The sequence below is a fragment of the Falco peregrinus genome, chromosome 2 (assembly GCF_023634155.1).
Source record: "Falco peregrinus isolate bFalPer1 chromosome 2, bFalPer1.pri, whole genome shotgun sequence".
NCBI classification, from domain to species: Eukaryota; Metazoa; Chordata; class Aves; order Falconiformes; family Falconidae; genus Falco; species Falco peregrinus.
The window spans coordinates 39,454,961-39,471,766 of NC_073722.1; the positions used below are offsets into that span (position 1 = coordinate 39,454,961).

At 48.5% G+C, this 16,806-nt stretch overlaps 1 protein-coding gene across 3 annotated transcripts in view; it reads right to left on the reverse strand.

Moving 5' to 3' along the window:
- Window positions 1-8,157, reverse strand: part of EXOC6B (exocyst complex component 6B) — a 311,652-nt gene extending 303,495 nt beyond the window's left edge. For all 3 annotated transcript variants that reach the window (XM_055795537.1, XM_055795536.1, XM_055795538.1), the window contains exon 1: window positions 7,842-8,157. In XM_055795537.1, coding sequence (XP_055651512.1) covers window positions 7,842-7,954 — 113 coding nt within the window. In that variant the 5' untranslated portion in view covers window positions 7,955-8,157. The remainder of the gene's footprint in view (window positions 1-7,841) is intronic.
- Between the last annotated feature and the right edge of the window lie 8,649 nt (window positions 8,158-16,806).

Here is a 16,806-nt window from a genome sequence, read left to right on the forward strand (position 1 = left end):
CTTTTTTTTTTCCTCCAAAGGTTGTGTTTGCTCTCCTTTGCGAAAAATATCCAAAAAGTCGTATTACTAGGCTTCCGCAGCCACAGACTAAAGGCCAGTTCATTTATTTATTTTTAGAAAAAGAAAAAAATCCTTCAAACCATGAGAAGTGGTATCAGAAAGAGCATGACAGAAAGGACAGTCTAGGCAGACTGAAATGCCACAGGACTCTGCCTACAGCAGTACAATCAACCAAGTTCCCAAGCTACTACTATTCTGCAATCCTCTGTAGGCAGGACAGCAGAGAGCTCTAAAGATGAGCTCAGCTGCCAGCTTGAGATGAAATACTGCTAAGTCATATGCAGTAACAACTCCTGAAGCCACGAAGACAGGTTAGTAGAGCAGCCTTTCCCCATAGATTCAAGCGAAATATCCCCTTTTACCTTACTACCTCATAACACCGCTGTCACATACTGCTACTGCAGACAAGGTGCTGGGAGGGTAAGTAGGAAAATAAATTCAGTGAGCTACCGAGAGCCCAGACACAGGACCATATCCCACAGAATAGGAACAGGCATTTGATAAATCTGTTCTTTGACAGTGATTCATTAAATTCCATAAAGGAATGTACTTCTGTAAGAAAAGCCAAGAAAATACAAGGTATAAATAATTAAGCAGTACATTCCTGCAAACTGTTCCCTTCAGACTGCATCAGGGTGCAGACTGAAATAAAAAGGGTTATATGAAATATAAGATTTCAGCATTTCAAAATTGTTTGCAAAACTTCAGGACTGCAAACAGGAAAGAATCCATAAAATCTGAGATAATTAAGTAAGGCATACCTTCAGGCAGAGATTGCCGATGCTCGACACATTAAACCAGACCAGTCCATCTCCCAACGGACTGCTAATGCCAATAGAAGATTATTTCACAGAAGCAGCTGCTGATACTTTTTTCTCCACAACACAAAACCTGGAGCTAAACAGCATCAGCCTGACCAGAAGGGAATGCTAATATAATTCAAGCAGTATTGCAATGAACTGTCTTTTAAAAGACGCTTAATTATGTACATATGAACAGAGACCCAGGCTCATTTTCAGGAGATTGCAGTTTCCCAGTCTGGGTGGCAGGAGAATGGGCTGAAAGATGCTTCAAACGATCCTGCAAGGCTTTTATTAGCAGACAATTTACAGTTGTTACAAGCAGCTTCCTGAGCAAGCTCTGTGGCCAACAGTTAGTGTCTAGACGTTCTGTGCTATTTCTTCACAGCATTGCTTTGCTGGCAGTTAGCATTTCATGAATTACTGTGTAAAGCAAGGGATGGGATGTGTAGAGATGGGACTCGCGACCCAAGGCAAAGCGTGGCACGTGGCACAGCTGAAGGGTGCTAAGTCAGAACAACAACTCAGTACCATTTTAGCCCTGTTAACATGTAAATTCTCACAGTGTTCAACCTCAGGGGATTTTTTACAGATACTGTGTATGATTCTCAGATGATCTCAGTTCTTACTGTGCCTGGGACCTTGAGGAGGTGCTTCTTATCCAGCCCCAGCATGTGCAAGAGAAGGTCCACTTCATCCCAAAGCTGATCCAGGGTCTCCTTCCTCTCTCCTCATGCAAGGCAGGCTTGGCTGAAGGACAAACCATAGCAATCACAGCCCCCTACCACCAGTAAAGGTGGTCCCAAGAGCAAGCAGAATGACACTGTACCATCTTTACTACTACACTCCAAAATACAAATAGGGAAGCTGTTAAGCCAGAGGCCTATCATTACTCCTTGCTTCACATCTGTAACACAGACAATTATCCTCATCTCACCCCCTGGAGCAAAGATTAGGACCAGCTTGGCCAGCCTTCGCTCTTAGCACCCAACCCAGAAAACTCAAGTCTGCTGCTTCTGCTCGTTACTGTGTCATGGTTTCCATGTTCACCTAACCCACCATAAACCACTTACATTCCCCAACCAAATAAAACAGCCTTCTACCAGGTGAGGGAATTGCACACAGCTTGTGGAAGAAGGACATGTTCAAGTTCATAGACATTAGATGTCTAATACCACAGCTGCCCTCCAGACCCAGTACCCCGTCACCAAATTCCATGTGCCAGTCTAGATGCTGGGAAGGCACAAAACAAGCCCAAGATAAATTGGGGGTGAACTGGTCCAGCTGAAAACCTACCTTAGCAGGGGGATTGGACTAGATCTCCAGAGGTCCTTTCCAACCCCAACCATGCTGTGATTCTGTGACTTTTGCCATCACCAAGTCCCACATTCCCATCTCCACCCTCCTCCCTGGGCTGGAAACAGTATTTGTGCTACCACACAGCAAAACACCTTGAAGCAGAGCTGTGTTGAAACAAAACTTTTTTAACTGGGTTATTTTTCCATCCAGATCCATTTTCCAGCCAGGTTTACCACCAGGCTTGTACTGATGCTGCAACTTTCAACTAAGGAGATGCTGGGGAGCTCAGAGGGGCTAAGTGAGAGCCCCAGCACTTGCTGGACCCCCTCCATAAGTTTCTGTCTAAGAGCAAAGCCTCAGCTTTCCCAGTCCAGCACCAGAAACCTGAATGACACAGGAACAGGGCTGTAATAGTTCCAGCTCAGCTCCATTTGAAGCTATAGAATAAACCAGAGAACATCCCCCCTTCCAGGACATCAGCACCAGCTCAGGAGTCAGGATCTCAGACAAACTGCTGCTATGTGCACTGTGACATTGCTCCAGCCTGGACCCAAGGTAGCACCGAACCATGTCAGCAAGATGGGCTGCAGCAACAGCACCTCTGGCTCCCACACGTTCAGCTCAGGTATCTCAATGCTCCTCCCAGAGAGCCAGCCAGAGCCTGAGGATACCAAGAAGGACCTAAGGTGATGCTCCTATGGGAGATGAGGTCAGTTAGATCCGTTAGTCCCAGATGAGAACATTATTTGTCAAGAATTCAAGCCAGAAGACCCAGAATCCTTAAAGAAAAAGGCAGCTGAGGACCTCTGGCTCCACTGCTTAAGATGAACCTGAGTATGGGGGAGGTTACAGGCAGGGGATGAACACAGCGCGCTGCCAGCACTGTAAACGGATCAGCCAGGTAGTTCCAGGTCAGCCAGAGCAACACTAATCCCAGACACAGTCATGGAAGAGTTGATAAAGGATTCAAGGAACAGAGCTGAATTACAGTCCTGCTTTAACCTCAGTCAAGAGCTGCTTAGTAGAAACACTACCCTATCAAGTATGCTTAATTTCATTTTTGGGTAAAACAACATTGTAATCTCTCCAAACACATAATTAGCAGACAGATATGAAACTGCTATTAAAAATATAGTTCTATATAAAAGCACAGACTGGATGATTAATTGCTGTCTGCAATACAAAATGTCTCAGTTTTCTAAAGGGGCACAGGCAAGTACTAATCCCAACATAACTGATAAAATCTCAACCACGAAAGAACAATCTAGAAAGCAAATATATATCTAAAAAAAAAAAAAGGGGGGGGGGGGGGGGGGAGAAAAAAAGACCGATAATACAATTTGCAGATGACACAAAAGCTGGAAGAATAACAAACCATGAAATCAGACAGCCGTGGAGAACAATCGCTTGGAAATCTTGATCCTTCCCAGCAATTTGCACTACAGGAGAACCAAGCGCCAAGGTACAGATGTAGCAACGAGGAGCGTGATCCATAGCTACAAACAACTGTGCCCCCAAGAAAATAACTCTGCATTAAGTAACAATTCTTGTTACAATGCTGAGGAGAAGAGAGACTGGAGAAGCTCTCAGTGCACAAGCAGGAGACTACTACAGTACCGATGTAATTTTATCTGCATCTAAATCAAAGAGGAGACAGCAAGAATACTGTAACTACACCTATGTGGCCAGATAGGGCTTTTTTAATTTATCAAATGCTGTTTAAAAATCCTTCACCAATTTCAAAAAGCTGCAAATGCAGCTCGAGAGCAGGAAAAGGCTTTTCAAGAGACTTGCAGAGCTCATGCTGTATAATCAAAAAAAAGATTAAGTAGTGACTTGAAAACACAAGCCAGTATTTAAACAGTGAGGAGACACCAGGTGTTAAAGGACACTGCAGAGGAGCACAGGAAAGGACAGTAAAACACCTGCAGGCTGAAATCAAGAACTTTTTCTAAAATTATTAGCAATTCAGATAGTCACACAAACTCCTCCTTAGATGACAGGCTGAGCACAGGGAAAAGTGACTGAAGGTATACAGCCCACATTTGTGGGGTGCCATACAAGACAATCTCCCTGTTTTTCCTGCCTTTATTCTGTACCAGCTTGAGTCGATCATTTATAATCTAGGAGTACAGCACAAAGCACAGGACATTTTATACAAAGAACTAGGGAGAAGATAAGGGGAGGAAATAAGTGAATCACAGAAGAAAGTAAGACAGCATCAGCCATACAAATAAAGTAATCGCTCAGCAAATGCTGTATGAGGTTGCAGAGTGAGGGACTAGCCTCTTCTCAAAGAGTAACTGATTAGAAACCACAGAGACATCCATCCTCACTTCCAGTGAGCACAGCTAGAACATTACAGACCAGGGTTAGCTTCCCATCACACACACACACAAAAAAAACTAACAAAAAAATCACCCACAACACAACCTAACCAACCAACCTGCTGAAATTACAGAAAAATCACCAAAGAGCAACAAACTTGATCAGTCAATTGAGCATAATAAAAATCAGAGCATTCAGGCGTCACAGCTTAGCCAAGAGGTGGTTTTAAGCAAGAAAGTTTCTTTTCCCCTAGAAGGTTACCTGATCCCGCAGAATTAAGTGATTCTTAGAAACCTAGATACAGAGAGGAGATCCAAAAATACTCTGCAAAACCAAGAAGTGTAACGCAAGGAGGGGGGAAAAATAGGAATTAGAACAGCAGAAGGAAGTGGAATTAGAAGCAATGGATATAATTAGTAGAGGCTGAATAGCAGGAAAGACATCCTGAAGAGGATTATTTTGATTCCAGGAGCATTGCAGACTCAAGGGGATCCCCACAAAGACTCACTGAACTTGTTCAGTGTCCTCCTTCAAACACAATGACTTTCACTGTCGGGTATTGGGCGGTGGGAAGGGAAAAGAGAGACACCTTGATGGCATCTCCCATTTTGTATTTCAAATTAAATTCCTCTCCTTGAGGAGGGGCAGGCTTCATCCCACATCTGCACAGTGCCCAGCACAATGGAGTCCCGGCTCATGCCACTGAATCCCAGAATCACAGCAAGAACAGAGCAGAAAAAATAGGGCTGGAAGGGACTTCAAGAAGGCATCTTTTCATCCCCTGCCCCAGGGCAAGAATTACTACACTTGCTATTTTTCTAACAGAAAATGCTCTCCCTGATGGGTGGGACACAAACCCACCCAGACAGATGAATTTTTTGGACCTTAAATTTAACATCTTAACTTCCCCCCCCTCCGTCACCCTCTGATAATAGCAACTCAGCCTTGAGCACTATGCCAGGACAACACACACCAGCTGCAGACAGAATATTTCACTCTGCCGAGTCAGAAACTGATAAAAGCGTAATTCTGCAAACAGGCCCCACTGGCAGCTGAAGCCCAGCCGTCCAGCCTTTTTCTGAACTGTGCTTTGGGACTGCTGTTCCTAGAAGGGAAGCCAGGCTGGCTCCTGAAGACACACTTCTTCCATGATGCCTACAAGAAGTGAGTCACCTTTTTTTTTTTTTTTTTTTTTTTTTTAAGTTTCCATCATCCTCTTTTCCGGACTCTCCAGCACATCATGTTTACCCTGGGCTGGTCTAGTTTCAACTCTTAAAAATCCTTGGAGCAGGTATTACTTACACTTACATCATTAATACCACCCCTGATGAAGTACTGCTGCACTCCAACAGTTAATGCTAGCAAAGCACAAACCTTTCTTCCCCCAGACATTAGAGTTTCTTCTCTGGGTATGCAAAGATAGACATTAAGCCCAACTCCTCATCTACCCTTAATACTGAGAAACAAGATCAACTGCACTTAGTGCTACAAAATGGAAGGAAAACACCCACACTCTTCATTCCAGCAGTTCCCAGGCATTTGAACCAGTTTTTTCAGTTTTGTTAATAATCTAATTCTCAGCATCTCCTACCATTCAGTTTACCTGTAAAGGCTTCATTCACAGGAGAACTTCTGAAAGAAAACTGCAAAAAGTCACAAAAACTAAACAAACGGGCAACCCTATAGCAAGATAAATCCAGTGCTCTATTGCTCCACAAGTGAAAAGCTTTTCCATTTTAATTTTGTGCCCACACCGCAGCATCACTGCAAGTCAAACAGCTTAAAAGCATTTATTTTTAAAGACAGCCACACAAGTCATTTAAAACCATGACTTTGTAAAACTTAAATACTGAAAAGATATGAAGGGCTATTGTAGAGGGGGTGGGACCGGAGGTTCCAGCCCTGTTTATACCAAACACTCCCACCTGGCACTGTGATTTCCAGCTCAGCAGCGACGCAGACTAGCTGAAAGGGGAAGGTGAAATTGACTGTGCTGCCCTGCAAAAGGGCACCACACTCTTCTTGCCACAAAAAGCAGCAAAGCTTAGCACCAAATTTAAGTCTGCAATAATACCACTATTTAGAGTTTGAAGCCAAGTATTTCTGGTAACACACCTCTACCTTTCCCCACCTCTCAGCCTGATCAGTTTGGTTATGATAAGCTATAAATATCCTCTACCCATCTGTATCATCAGCCTTCCAGAGAACAACACACACGCTTGTGCTCAGCATTGCAAGTAATGTGTTTTGGTTTAGATATGAAGTTTCTTGGAGAACTTCTGTTTAAAGAGGGGGAAGGAGGGACGAGGTGTCTCAGTTTGCCAAATCCATTATATGGCTTCTACAATATACAAAATACAGCTATACTAATAGCACATGGTCTGGATAGCAAGGAAAGGTCTTAGATGTCCATAATTCATGTAAAATACAGTATTTTTAAAAAAACATCAGGTGGTTTCTCATGAGACACAGGCTTCAGTTAAACAGTCAGCTACCGCATCTTTCAGATTAACAACGCAGCTGAAGCCACTGCTGCAAAATCCTAATCAGCATCACAAATACCTAAAAGGCTAAAATGCCAGCCCCAAGCTCAGGAAAAGCAAACGGGCAGCACTCCTGGGCACACAGCTATATCCATCAGTGCTCCTCGGGCAGGAGGAGAGCTCGGCAGATGAAGCCACAGCTTCTCCCAGCTGAAGGATACTGCAAGAACCACTGGGAAAAGATGCTTAATAGGAGAACAAAGGATCCATTAAGCAAACAGAGGCATTAACTCATATCGTCATCAGGATGGTAATTGTACCCATATCCATTGCTTCACAATTAGCCATGGTTTTTGTGAAATGACCAGAAATCAACAAAAAGGGCAGGCAGCGGTTTATATGAATAACTCTGACAGATTCTGGGCGAAGGGGAGGAAAACCCCCTCCTTCCTTCCCTGACCCACACCCCGTCGGGGAGGGCAACGCCAGTCACCCCGAGAGCTGCCGGGGACCGGCCGGGGCGCAGGCCCCGAGGAGGGGCAGCCGGGCCGAGGGGGGGCAGCCGGGCCGGCCCGGGGGGGGGGTCAGCCGGCCACAGCGCTGCCACCACAGCCGGCCGGGAGAGGCCACCCCGCGGCCCCGGCCCGGGAAGGGGGGCGGCCGCCGACGGAGGGTCGCCACTCACGGCGCTCCCGCCCCCCGGGGAGCCAGGCGGGGGAAGCGAGGGGGCTGCGGGCACTTCTCAGAGACCACTATTGATAAAATAAGAACACAAAATCTCCTCACTGCTTCCAAGTCCCTGGGAGAGGGGGGCAAGGCGAAGCCTGCCCGAGCCCCCCGCCCTGGCTGGCCGCCCCGAGTCCCGCCGCACCTGAGCGTGGGGCCGATGCAGGCCGTGTCGGTGCTCTCGATCTCCCGCAGGATCCGCTCATGCTCCGCCGCCGTCTCCAAGCTCTCCAGCTCCGCCATCTTCCCCCGCTCCATGGGACTCCGCCGGCCGGCCGGCCGACCCACCTGCCCTGCCCTGCCCTGCCCTCCCCGCCCCGGGCAGCACCAGCAACCGGGGCCGCCCGCTCCGCTCCGCGCGGCTCGGCCCGGCCCAGCCCGGCCCCGCCGCGCCCGGCACGCCGGGAAATGTAGTGCGGGCGGGCGGGAGGCCCCGCCGCGGCCTGCGCCGCCGCACGCCCGGCAGCCGAGAGGCGGGGAGGGCCCGGCGGCAGGGGGCGGCCCCATGGCGCTGGGGGGGGGCGAGGCCGGGGCCCGCCGGGGCGGCGGGTGCGGAGCTTCCCTGGCGGGGCGCGGCCCCGCGCGTTCGGTAGTTCCCTGAGGGGCGCGGCCCTGTGGCGGCATCGCCGTGAGGGAACACGGGCCCCTTGGCCGTGACACCCGCCATGAGGGGACACAGCCCCGTGGCAAAGACACCATGCCATCCCCTTGAAGACAAACAGCCCCATGGCAGTGTCACCCACCATGAGGAGACACAGCCCCATGGCCGTGACACCCACCCCGAGGGGATACAGCCCCATGGCAGAGATCCCATGCCATCCCCTTGAAGACAAACAGCCCCATGGCAGTGACACCTGCCTTGAGGGGACACAGCCCCATGGCAGTGACACCATGTCCTCCCCTGTGAGGGGCCACAGCCCCACAGCACTGCTGTGTTGCCACCCGCCATGAGGGGAGGTCCCAGCGGGAACGAACCTGTGTCACTGCCCAGAGCAAAGGCATGACCCTGCCCTGGGAGGGATGAACTTCTACTCCTCCTGCCCCAGCCTGTCCCTCAGCCCCATAAACGATGTCACCCCCACCCTGAGAAGGTGTCATTGACTGTGATCCCAAAGAAAAATCCCTGCTGACACCAAACCACCTTTCAGCTTGATCCTAAAAATCCCACCCGCTGCCAAGCCCCAGCATGTGCCCCCCAAGCTGCACAACCCAAGAGGCATCTTCAGCCAAGGACATGGCGGAGCTTCCTCCAAAAAGCACTGCCAGCCCTAGAGACACCCTTGGATATCAAGGTCTCAAGGTTTAACGCTGCCTCCCTTGGAAGCAGCCAGTTATTATTGTTATTATTTTTTGTTGTGAAAACAATGCTGGAAGGGTCACATTCCCAGCCAGGCATTATCAGGTGCAGCAGAGCTGTCCTTGCGCGGGAACCTGAGGCAGGGCAGGGATGAAGAGCAGGACTGAGAGCAGGCGATGCACACTGCTGCAGCTTTCTGCATTTGCTTTTGCTGTTTCATCTTCCAAGATATAAATACAACTACACTAATTGTATGAGCACACCTCGGGCTTCCCTCACTGCTGCTTGCTGAGGGTGAACGCTGCCAGTCTGAATATCCCAGTATCATCACTGAATTAAGTGAGAAAGGGATAAAAGAAATTCCCAAAACATGATGTACCATGACTGGATCAACACAGGAGGGGCAAGGAGAGCCTGGCAAAGACTTCGTTAGTTCACGTGAAGTTCACCAGCTCTCGCACATAATGCCTGCGGTTGCCAAACACAGTGCCGTGCAAGACCAGATGGATGTCACTTTGGATGTGCTAACACCAGCAAGGAAATCTGTCCTCTGACCGCAGTCACCATGGAGACATGGTAGAAGCTTTCTGAGGACCAAGAAGCAAAGATACACGTCAGCGGTGGAAGGAAAGTGGATAAAAATAGCAGGGCGATTTCTGAGTCCATCAGCCTGGCGCTGCCTTCCCTCGGGCTGGGTCAGGAGCTGTACGGGGGAGTACAGTGCATTTTGTGCCTGCCTCCCCCGGCTGCTCTGTGCTGCAGGCAAGGTCGGGCACCCATGGCAGCAGGCTGGTGCTTCCAGCACCGCAGCTTACAGGGGCGATCTCCCACGGCAAAACACCATGACAGCTGCTGCAAGGAGCAAATAATTTGTGATTTTAACTGCTTTGGACTGCAGACTGTTGAAATGAGCTACCTGTGGCTACAGGAAATATATATAATGTGCTGCTCGATGTGTCATATGTACCCAGCTCTGGTGCAAAATCTGTAGATGCCATCAAAGCTAAGATTACTGTTTTCATTCAAATTAGTAGGAGCTTGTGCTGTTAGGGACTGAGCCAATATTCATGAAGTCAGCGGTAACCATTGCATTGTCTTCACTGAGCTTCAGAAACAGCATTAAACAGTGGCTGAAGAGTGAGAGGCTGGCAACAATCCTTAATGCTTTTCATTACAGGAGGAGAACTGCTACGAATGACACCACTGCCAGGTTCAATCCCGAATGCTCAGTTAGGCAATGGTGTTACCACAAATAAGGATCTCAGAAACAAGGTCTAGTTTTCTCTGGTATGAGGACACTGCTTAGTCCACTAGATTACAATAGAAGAGGTTTAGGCACAGAGATGGAAACTTAGAAGTCAAGTAGTCATCAGATTCTGAAGTCTTCAGTCTTACTTTAGTCTCACTCTCCTGCACCAGCAGAATGAGGACCGCTGTCTCAATGCCACAATGTAGCACTTCAGCAAGAAGAGGAGACTAGTGCATGGAACATGGTGTGACTCAGCCAGCAAGACCACATCCTGGAGAAAAGCAGAGCGTTCACCTCCACAAAGCAACATAGGAATATGCTATGAGGCAGTCTGTCTAAAAAGAAAAGTTAGGTTTTGAATGGAGTATAAATAAATATTTTTTTAAAAACTGCTCATCAAAATGTCGCATTTTTCTCACAAAGGCAAAAGCACCAAAGCCACTTCCATAGGTTCATAAATATCCACATCAAACGAGGATGGGAAGGGATATTGTTACCTTGCAGGAGGACCTTCTAAGGAGCACCAACCACAAATTTTCTATACATCAACTGGCTTCTAAAGCAACAGTGAAATCTGAGCATATTTTTAGGCAGAAAATTCAGTGCTTTTTTTGCCACCATAGAAAATCCCACCTGGCCTCTGACTTCAAATTCCAGCCACAGATCTCTTTCTACCCTTCCTGGTAGAGTTAGAAGTCTTATCAAGTCTTTGGGGTTCACGTATGGTCCTGAGGTCTGGGATCAACCGCCATCTTCCCTGATCACTTGAACATATCTAGTTCTTGGAGCCTTTCACTCTAAGGCACGTTTTCCAGTAATTTACTCATTTAGGCATTTTTTTGCAAAAATTGCCATATTTCAAGAAGCAGACAGAGCAGTGCCTTTAGTAACAAGCCCAAATATAATCCATCTGCTCCTCCTCAATGTTGTGTTGGTACCACTGCTGGTACCATTAAGCAGTCCTGTCAGCTGCGGGGTCATGCGGAGGCTGATGTTCAGCTGATTACCCACCGTCACCTTCAATTCTTTTCAGGCTGCTGCCACCTGGGATAAAATTTTCCGTTCTGTAAAGAAAGCTACATTCTTTGTCCCTGGACACATGGCATTTGGTCACCTTCGCATGAATATTCATTGCTTGCGTCTGGCTTATCGAGCAGTCTGGGACTTGCCCTTGTTATTTGCTGCCACACAGGCTTTGTACCATTTGAAAGCCCGTCCTCAAGAAGTTTATTTATTCTTACCAGTCACTGACATAAGCATGCTGAATTTGTATTGTTCTAATTTATTAATCAAATCATCATGCAGTACCAACACAAATGCATCAAAGTTGTCTGTTACCAGCTCATAATCTCGTTGAAAAATTGTATCGAGTTTGCCTGACAGATTCTATTTCCTTTAAAACCGTGCTGGCTGACATTAACTCTTTTACGTTCCCTTAATTTCCTACTAATGAAGTTCCATATAACTGTTTTTTATGGGACTGACAACAGCATGATGAAGCTTTAAAAGCTCTGCCTTTCAATTACTGACCTCTCATTAGTGTTTTCCAGTTCTCCAGAACTTCCCTAGTGTTCCAAAACTTCCTAAAAAATCAATGTAATGGGCCAGAAACCTTGAGCAGCCTTTCCCCAGCCTCGTGGGCAGGTCACCTGGGGCTTCTGGTTCAACAGCCTACCTCTGCCTGCAACCGCTCGGTCTCTTCCTCACTGCTGAAATAAAAAGTCATTGCCAACTGTCTACAAATTACTGTGGCACTTGGGATCTTCCCAATTCCAGGACCAGTCGTAATTCTTCCATTTCACGAGAGCAACACCACCATCAGAATTTTGTGTTTGTTTGTTTGTTTTTTAAACTTAACAATCTCTTTCTTATTGTGCTTATTTTGGTTTTTCACATTGTGCTGTTACTTTGCTGAACTGTTTTCAACATCTTCTGGCTTCTCTGCTTCCTTACCCGCTCCCCACTCTCACCACTGGCTTCTTCCCTTCTGGTTGCCTCCATGCTCTTCTGACCGCACCTACATTCAAATAACGACAGGCAGGCACAACACCAAGCTACTCTTATATTTGGTCTCACCAGTGTCATTCAGGAAAACACAGCAAAATGAAGGGGCTAGAAAACAGATCCAGGAATTAAAAGTAGAAAGAAAGGAACAAACAAGGCCAGATGCTGTTGAACTGGAAGACCAGCCTCCTGCAGGGACCTGTGGAACTCGTCCCGCATGCCGTTAGACACTCAAATAATCTCAAGCAAGCTTTCTGGGCAGGTCCCTTCTTCTGGGCTGTGGGCTGGAGTCCTGCAGCCCCTGCAGTTGCTTCCACACTCTCCTCCTGCATCCCTAGCCTCCGCCTTCTCCCCACCTCTCCCTTCTGCCTTCAGCAAACCCCTTTGGCCATAACCCCATTCTCGGCCAGGCTGGGTATCCGCAGCGTTTGCTTTCTCATACCCAATCACTCGAGGCTGGACAAGGAAAGGCACACAGTGTTTCTAAAGCAACAAGAACGCTGCTGGTGCTGACTAAGCACACAAGTCAGCTGGTCCTGTTTGCTCTGGGTGTGCAGCAGCCGGGTTTCCTTCTTAAAGGCTGACCTTTAGCACCCTCCGCCTCACCCCCAGGGCTGAAAAAATCTCTGCTGCACAGAGAGGTGCCTGCATTTCATTTATCCCCCTCCCTCAGCTGCCTTCTGCCTTTTTGCCGCACAGTACCAACTCAAAGCACCCCCTGTGCGCCTGTGAAATGCAATCTCACCCTTTCCAGGGGGAAGAGCTCAGGACTTGGCTGCCCTTTTGCAGAGAGAAGGGGAAAGGGCTGCAGCTGGGATGGAGAGGCAGAGGAAGTGAGGATCCATGGGGAGCCGTCTGGCTGCTCCTCGTTCTATGGAGGGTGGGAGAAGCGCTGTCAGCAGCTGCTGCTTCTGAGAAGGGCCACAGCTCCCTCTGCACTGATTGCCACTATCCCACACACTTGGATGCCACCCACAGCAGCAGCAGCCAGCCTGGCTTGCCAGAGATTCAGTACAGTGATTCCATCGTGGCTCTTGGCCAGGTGCCCTTGCCTAGACCTGGTTCTACGTTGTGTGTTGCCCCCAGGTGCATTCATGTCCACATGTCAGTAACCACAATATAATCTGGTCTTCCACAACGTATTTACAGAGGATAAATCCATGTTTTCCAGCCACTAGGCTCTATGCCTAAAATCCTGTTTGGCTTTATATTTCAGGACTGAAATAAATATTTAAACCCCTCTGGTATTATCACACTATTCCCCAAACCCCTGTTTGGGACATACCTTGATGCTTCTAATTATGACTCTTGTTTTCTCATGCATTTTATTATCCCTTTTTTTTCTGAATACAGACAGACTGAAACAGCAGCGAGTGGACTTCAGCCACCAAGTTTTGGCTTTCAGCCTTTGTGGAGGATTTTTCAGATCTGAGCTTCTGGTTTAATTAAATACAGGGATGGGGATCTCTGGTGGCAGTTCTGGGGTGAAGATCTTTGGGCAAGCTGTACTAGGATTCCTAAAGTCCTGCCAAAACCCACATGGCATCACATAGCTTCATGTAGGCAGGATTTGAAGACCAAGGAGATGGATCCCCATCTGAGGCTCGGAGCTGCTCTGTAGCTCCGGAATGTTTAGCTGAACCTGGGAAGCCCATGCTGGCAGAGAGCAGCACAGTGAAGGAACAGGCTGGTCTCCCTGTCTTTGTTTGGAAGCAGAAGGACAAACACATTCACCCTTTAGCCTGAGCAGTGCGTGATATATTTCTACTCCATGTACGTCAGGAAGTGGTTAGCACCATTGCAAGCACTGAGTTCTGCTCTCTGCCACAGCTTGGGGCTGCCTGGCTCGCCCATGACAGCAGCAGAAGGGGTCATCATTTCTGAGTAGGAGGGAGACCCTTCCTCCTAGCCTGCAATGCAGGGAGATTTCCTCCCTGCACGTTCGCCTTCTCATCACAGACAGCTGCAGGAGTGAGGTTCCTGCTGTGCCACTCAGCCTGTCCTCATTATCCTTGCTGCCGTGACACCCAGGCAGACAGCAGCCCCGCTGTATGGAGCAACAGATCTGCTGGCATCCAAGGCATCTTGTCCTTAGGAGGTCACACAATTAGCTGCTGAACATGATGAGATCCCACAGTTGGGGTGGCCTTTGGGCTACTATAACAACAAGCAGAGCTCAGGAGCAAAACCACAGTTCTCCCTTCCAGCAGCCCATGGGTAGTCATGGCAATGATGACTACAGCCAGGGCCACCTTGTATGACTTCTAGCCCTGCCCTTCTTGGGTGGTAACGCCAGGCAGAAATACCCAGGGCTCTTCCTGAAAGCTATTGTTAACAGGCCTTTGCAGAAGGAATTTAGTGCTTCCCTTACAATACGTGTGAGCCCTGGGAGTGTTACGGCAGCTGCTGCTTGTGAGCACCAGCTCCACAGCGTTGCCATCACCCCTGCAGCACACCGGGTGAGTTTTCCCCCCTGGAAGCCCTTCTGCCTTCCCCTGGATTTGTGGGAGCCATGTTATAGCCATCAGAAGCTGCTGAGAGCACTGCAAACACACCCGCACAATAGCTCAGTGCCACCAGAACCCGTGCCACAGCAACAAAGTAGCTTGGGTGGCTTCTCCAGATAAATTCAATAGATACAATCGCATATGATGGATAATTTGGGCAATTTTGATAATACGCCAGTAGGTATTTAAAATCAGCAGCACCAAGAGAATATGTACCCCTCTGCCACTTCTTTGCTGGCTTACACACACGACTCTCCTTCTCCCTTCAGTGTGCTGCCCAGGAGCCGAGCCCCCAGGGCCCCCCGCCTCCTCCCGGGGACCCCAGGCTCAGGGGGTGCCCGCAGCTCCCTCCAGATTTTAAATGCCGCTGACACCTAGTGCTGGTTCTCTCAACTACAGCCTGAGCTGCAGAGGAAGCCCTAGCCCGATGGATGAAGAGCCAAGGGTGTTGTGGTGTGCCTGATTTCGTGATGCTCACTCTTCTGGATCCGACTTCACCTGCCTCCCGCTTTGTGAAGGTGAAGAGGTGCCTTCACTGTGTTGTCGCTGCACAGGACAGTGCCACAGGGTCTGTCTACATCAGCTGCAGAGCTGTGCACCAACAGCAAATCTCTGCAGGAACTAGGATGGTACTCAGGGCCCAGTGTCCCCACTGCACACAGGGTCGGAGGGAAGCAGAGCATCTTCCTTCTTTTAAGAGAATGACCATTCCTCTCACTGGTTCTGGTATGCCTCTATTCATTTTCCTGACTAACATCCTGGAAAGAATTCAAACTCTCCTGTTGCCAGAGTGTGGTCCTGACATGCAGGCTGAGACCCTGGCTGAGCAGCTCCCAGCACCCCAGGAGGGGCTGTGTCAGCCTGCTCATCCTCCAACAGCTACACACTCACCCAGGGATGAGGTGATGCTCATATTCCTTGGGGGAAAAATCATCCCCGGACCAGCCCCACCAGTCCCATGTGCCTTCCCCTTACATTCATCCAATGCTGCCCAGGCAAAGCCTGTGTCACTAGCTAGGGAAGGTGTCCCTGTGGTGGAGTCACATCCATACAACAGGTCACCTTCCAGAGCTTTCCCAGCTCTACCACCTTCCCAGCCTACCTTACATCACTTCTGAAAACCCAGTGATGACCTTTCTACACAGAGCCCTTCCCACTCTTCCTTACACCATGCATTAGATGCTTCTATACGGTATTTCTTGATGTACTATTCAAATCCCCAGCCAACAGCAACCATTTATGTTTTAAAACATACTCTCTTGAGAGAGCTCCAGAGCAGTCCAACCAAAATGCAATTTTGTTCCTAGTTCCTAGCAATTACACCAAAATTGTATTCCACTAAATGCCCTTTTCCAATATTAATTTTTGCAGCCCTCCTCTGCTCAGATAACAGCTGCCATTTCTGGAGTCTTTCTTCCATGAGGAAACTTTCTTTCTGGGCACTATCCCTGCGGTTCTATGGCTGGTGCTGGATGATGGATGAGGAGAGGAGCTAGCAAGCTGCAAAAACACCGATATAGAAAGACAGGCAGGAAAAAAATCAGAAGAAAAAAGAAAAGAAAAGAAAAATGCCAGGGCAGTATCTACACCCTTCACTGGATTTGGCCCTTAGTCCAGGTATCCTGATGCTAAGTTCCCTACCCTTACTGCAAACCATCTCCTTTTCTCCCCAAGGTGCTCTGGCAGCAGCACTTCCAGGGTGCTTGGAGGAAGGATAAGAAGAGTGCTGCTACTTCTTGTCTCTGAAGATGTAAAATATGAGACTGCAGCAGGCCCTGAAATTGCTGAGCAATGCTTAGGATTGAGCGTTCCCCAAGAAAAGTGAAATTGCCACCATCAGCATGATTATATCAAATTAAAATCAGAGGGCTGGAATACCTCTGCTGTGGGGAAGGGCTGGGAGAGTTGGGGGTGTTCAGCCCAGAGAAGGGAAGGCTGCAGGGAGACCTTTAGAGCACCTCCCAGTGCCTAAACAGGCTACAAGAAAGCTGGAGAGGGGCTTTTCACAAGGGCGTGTAGTGGTTGGCCAAGAGGGCATGATTTTAAACTGAAA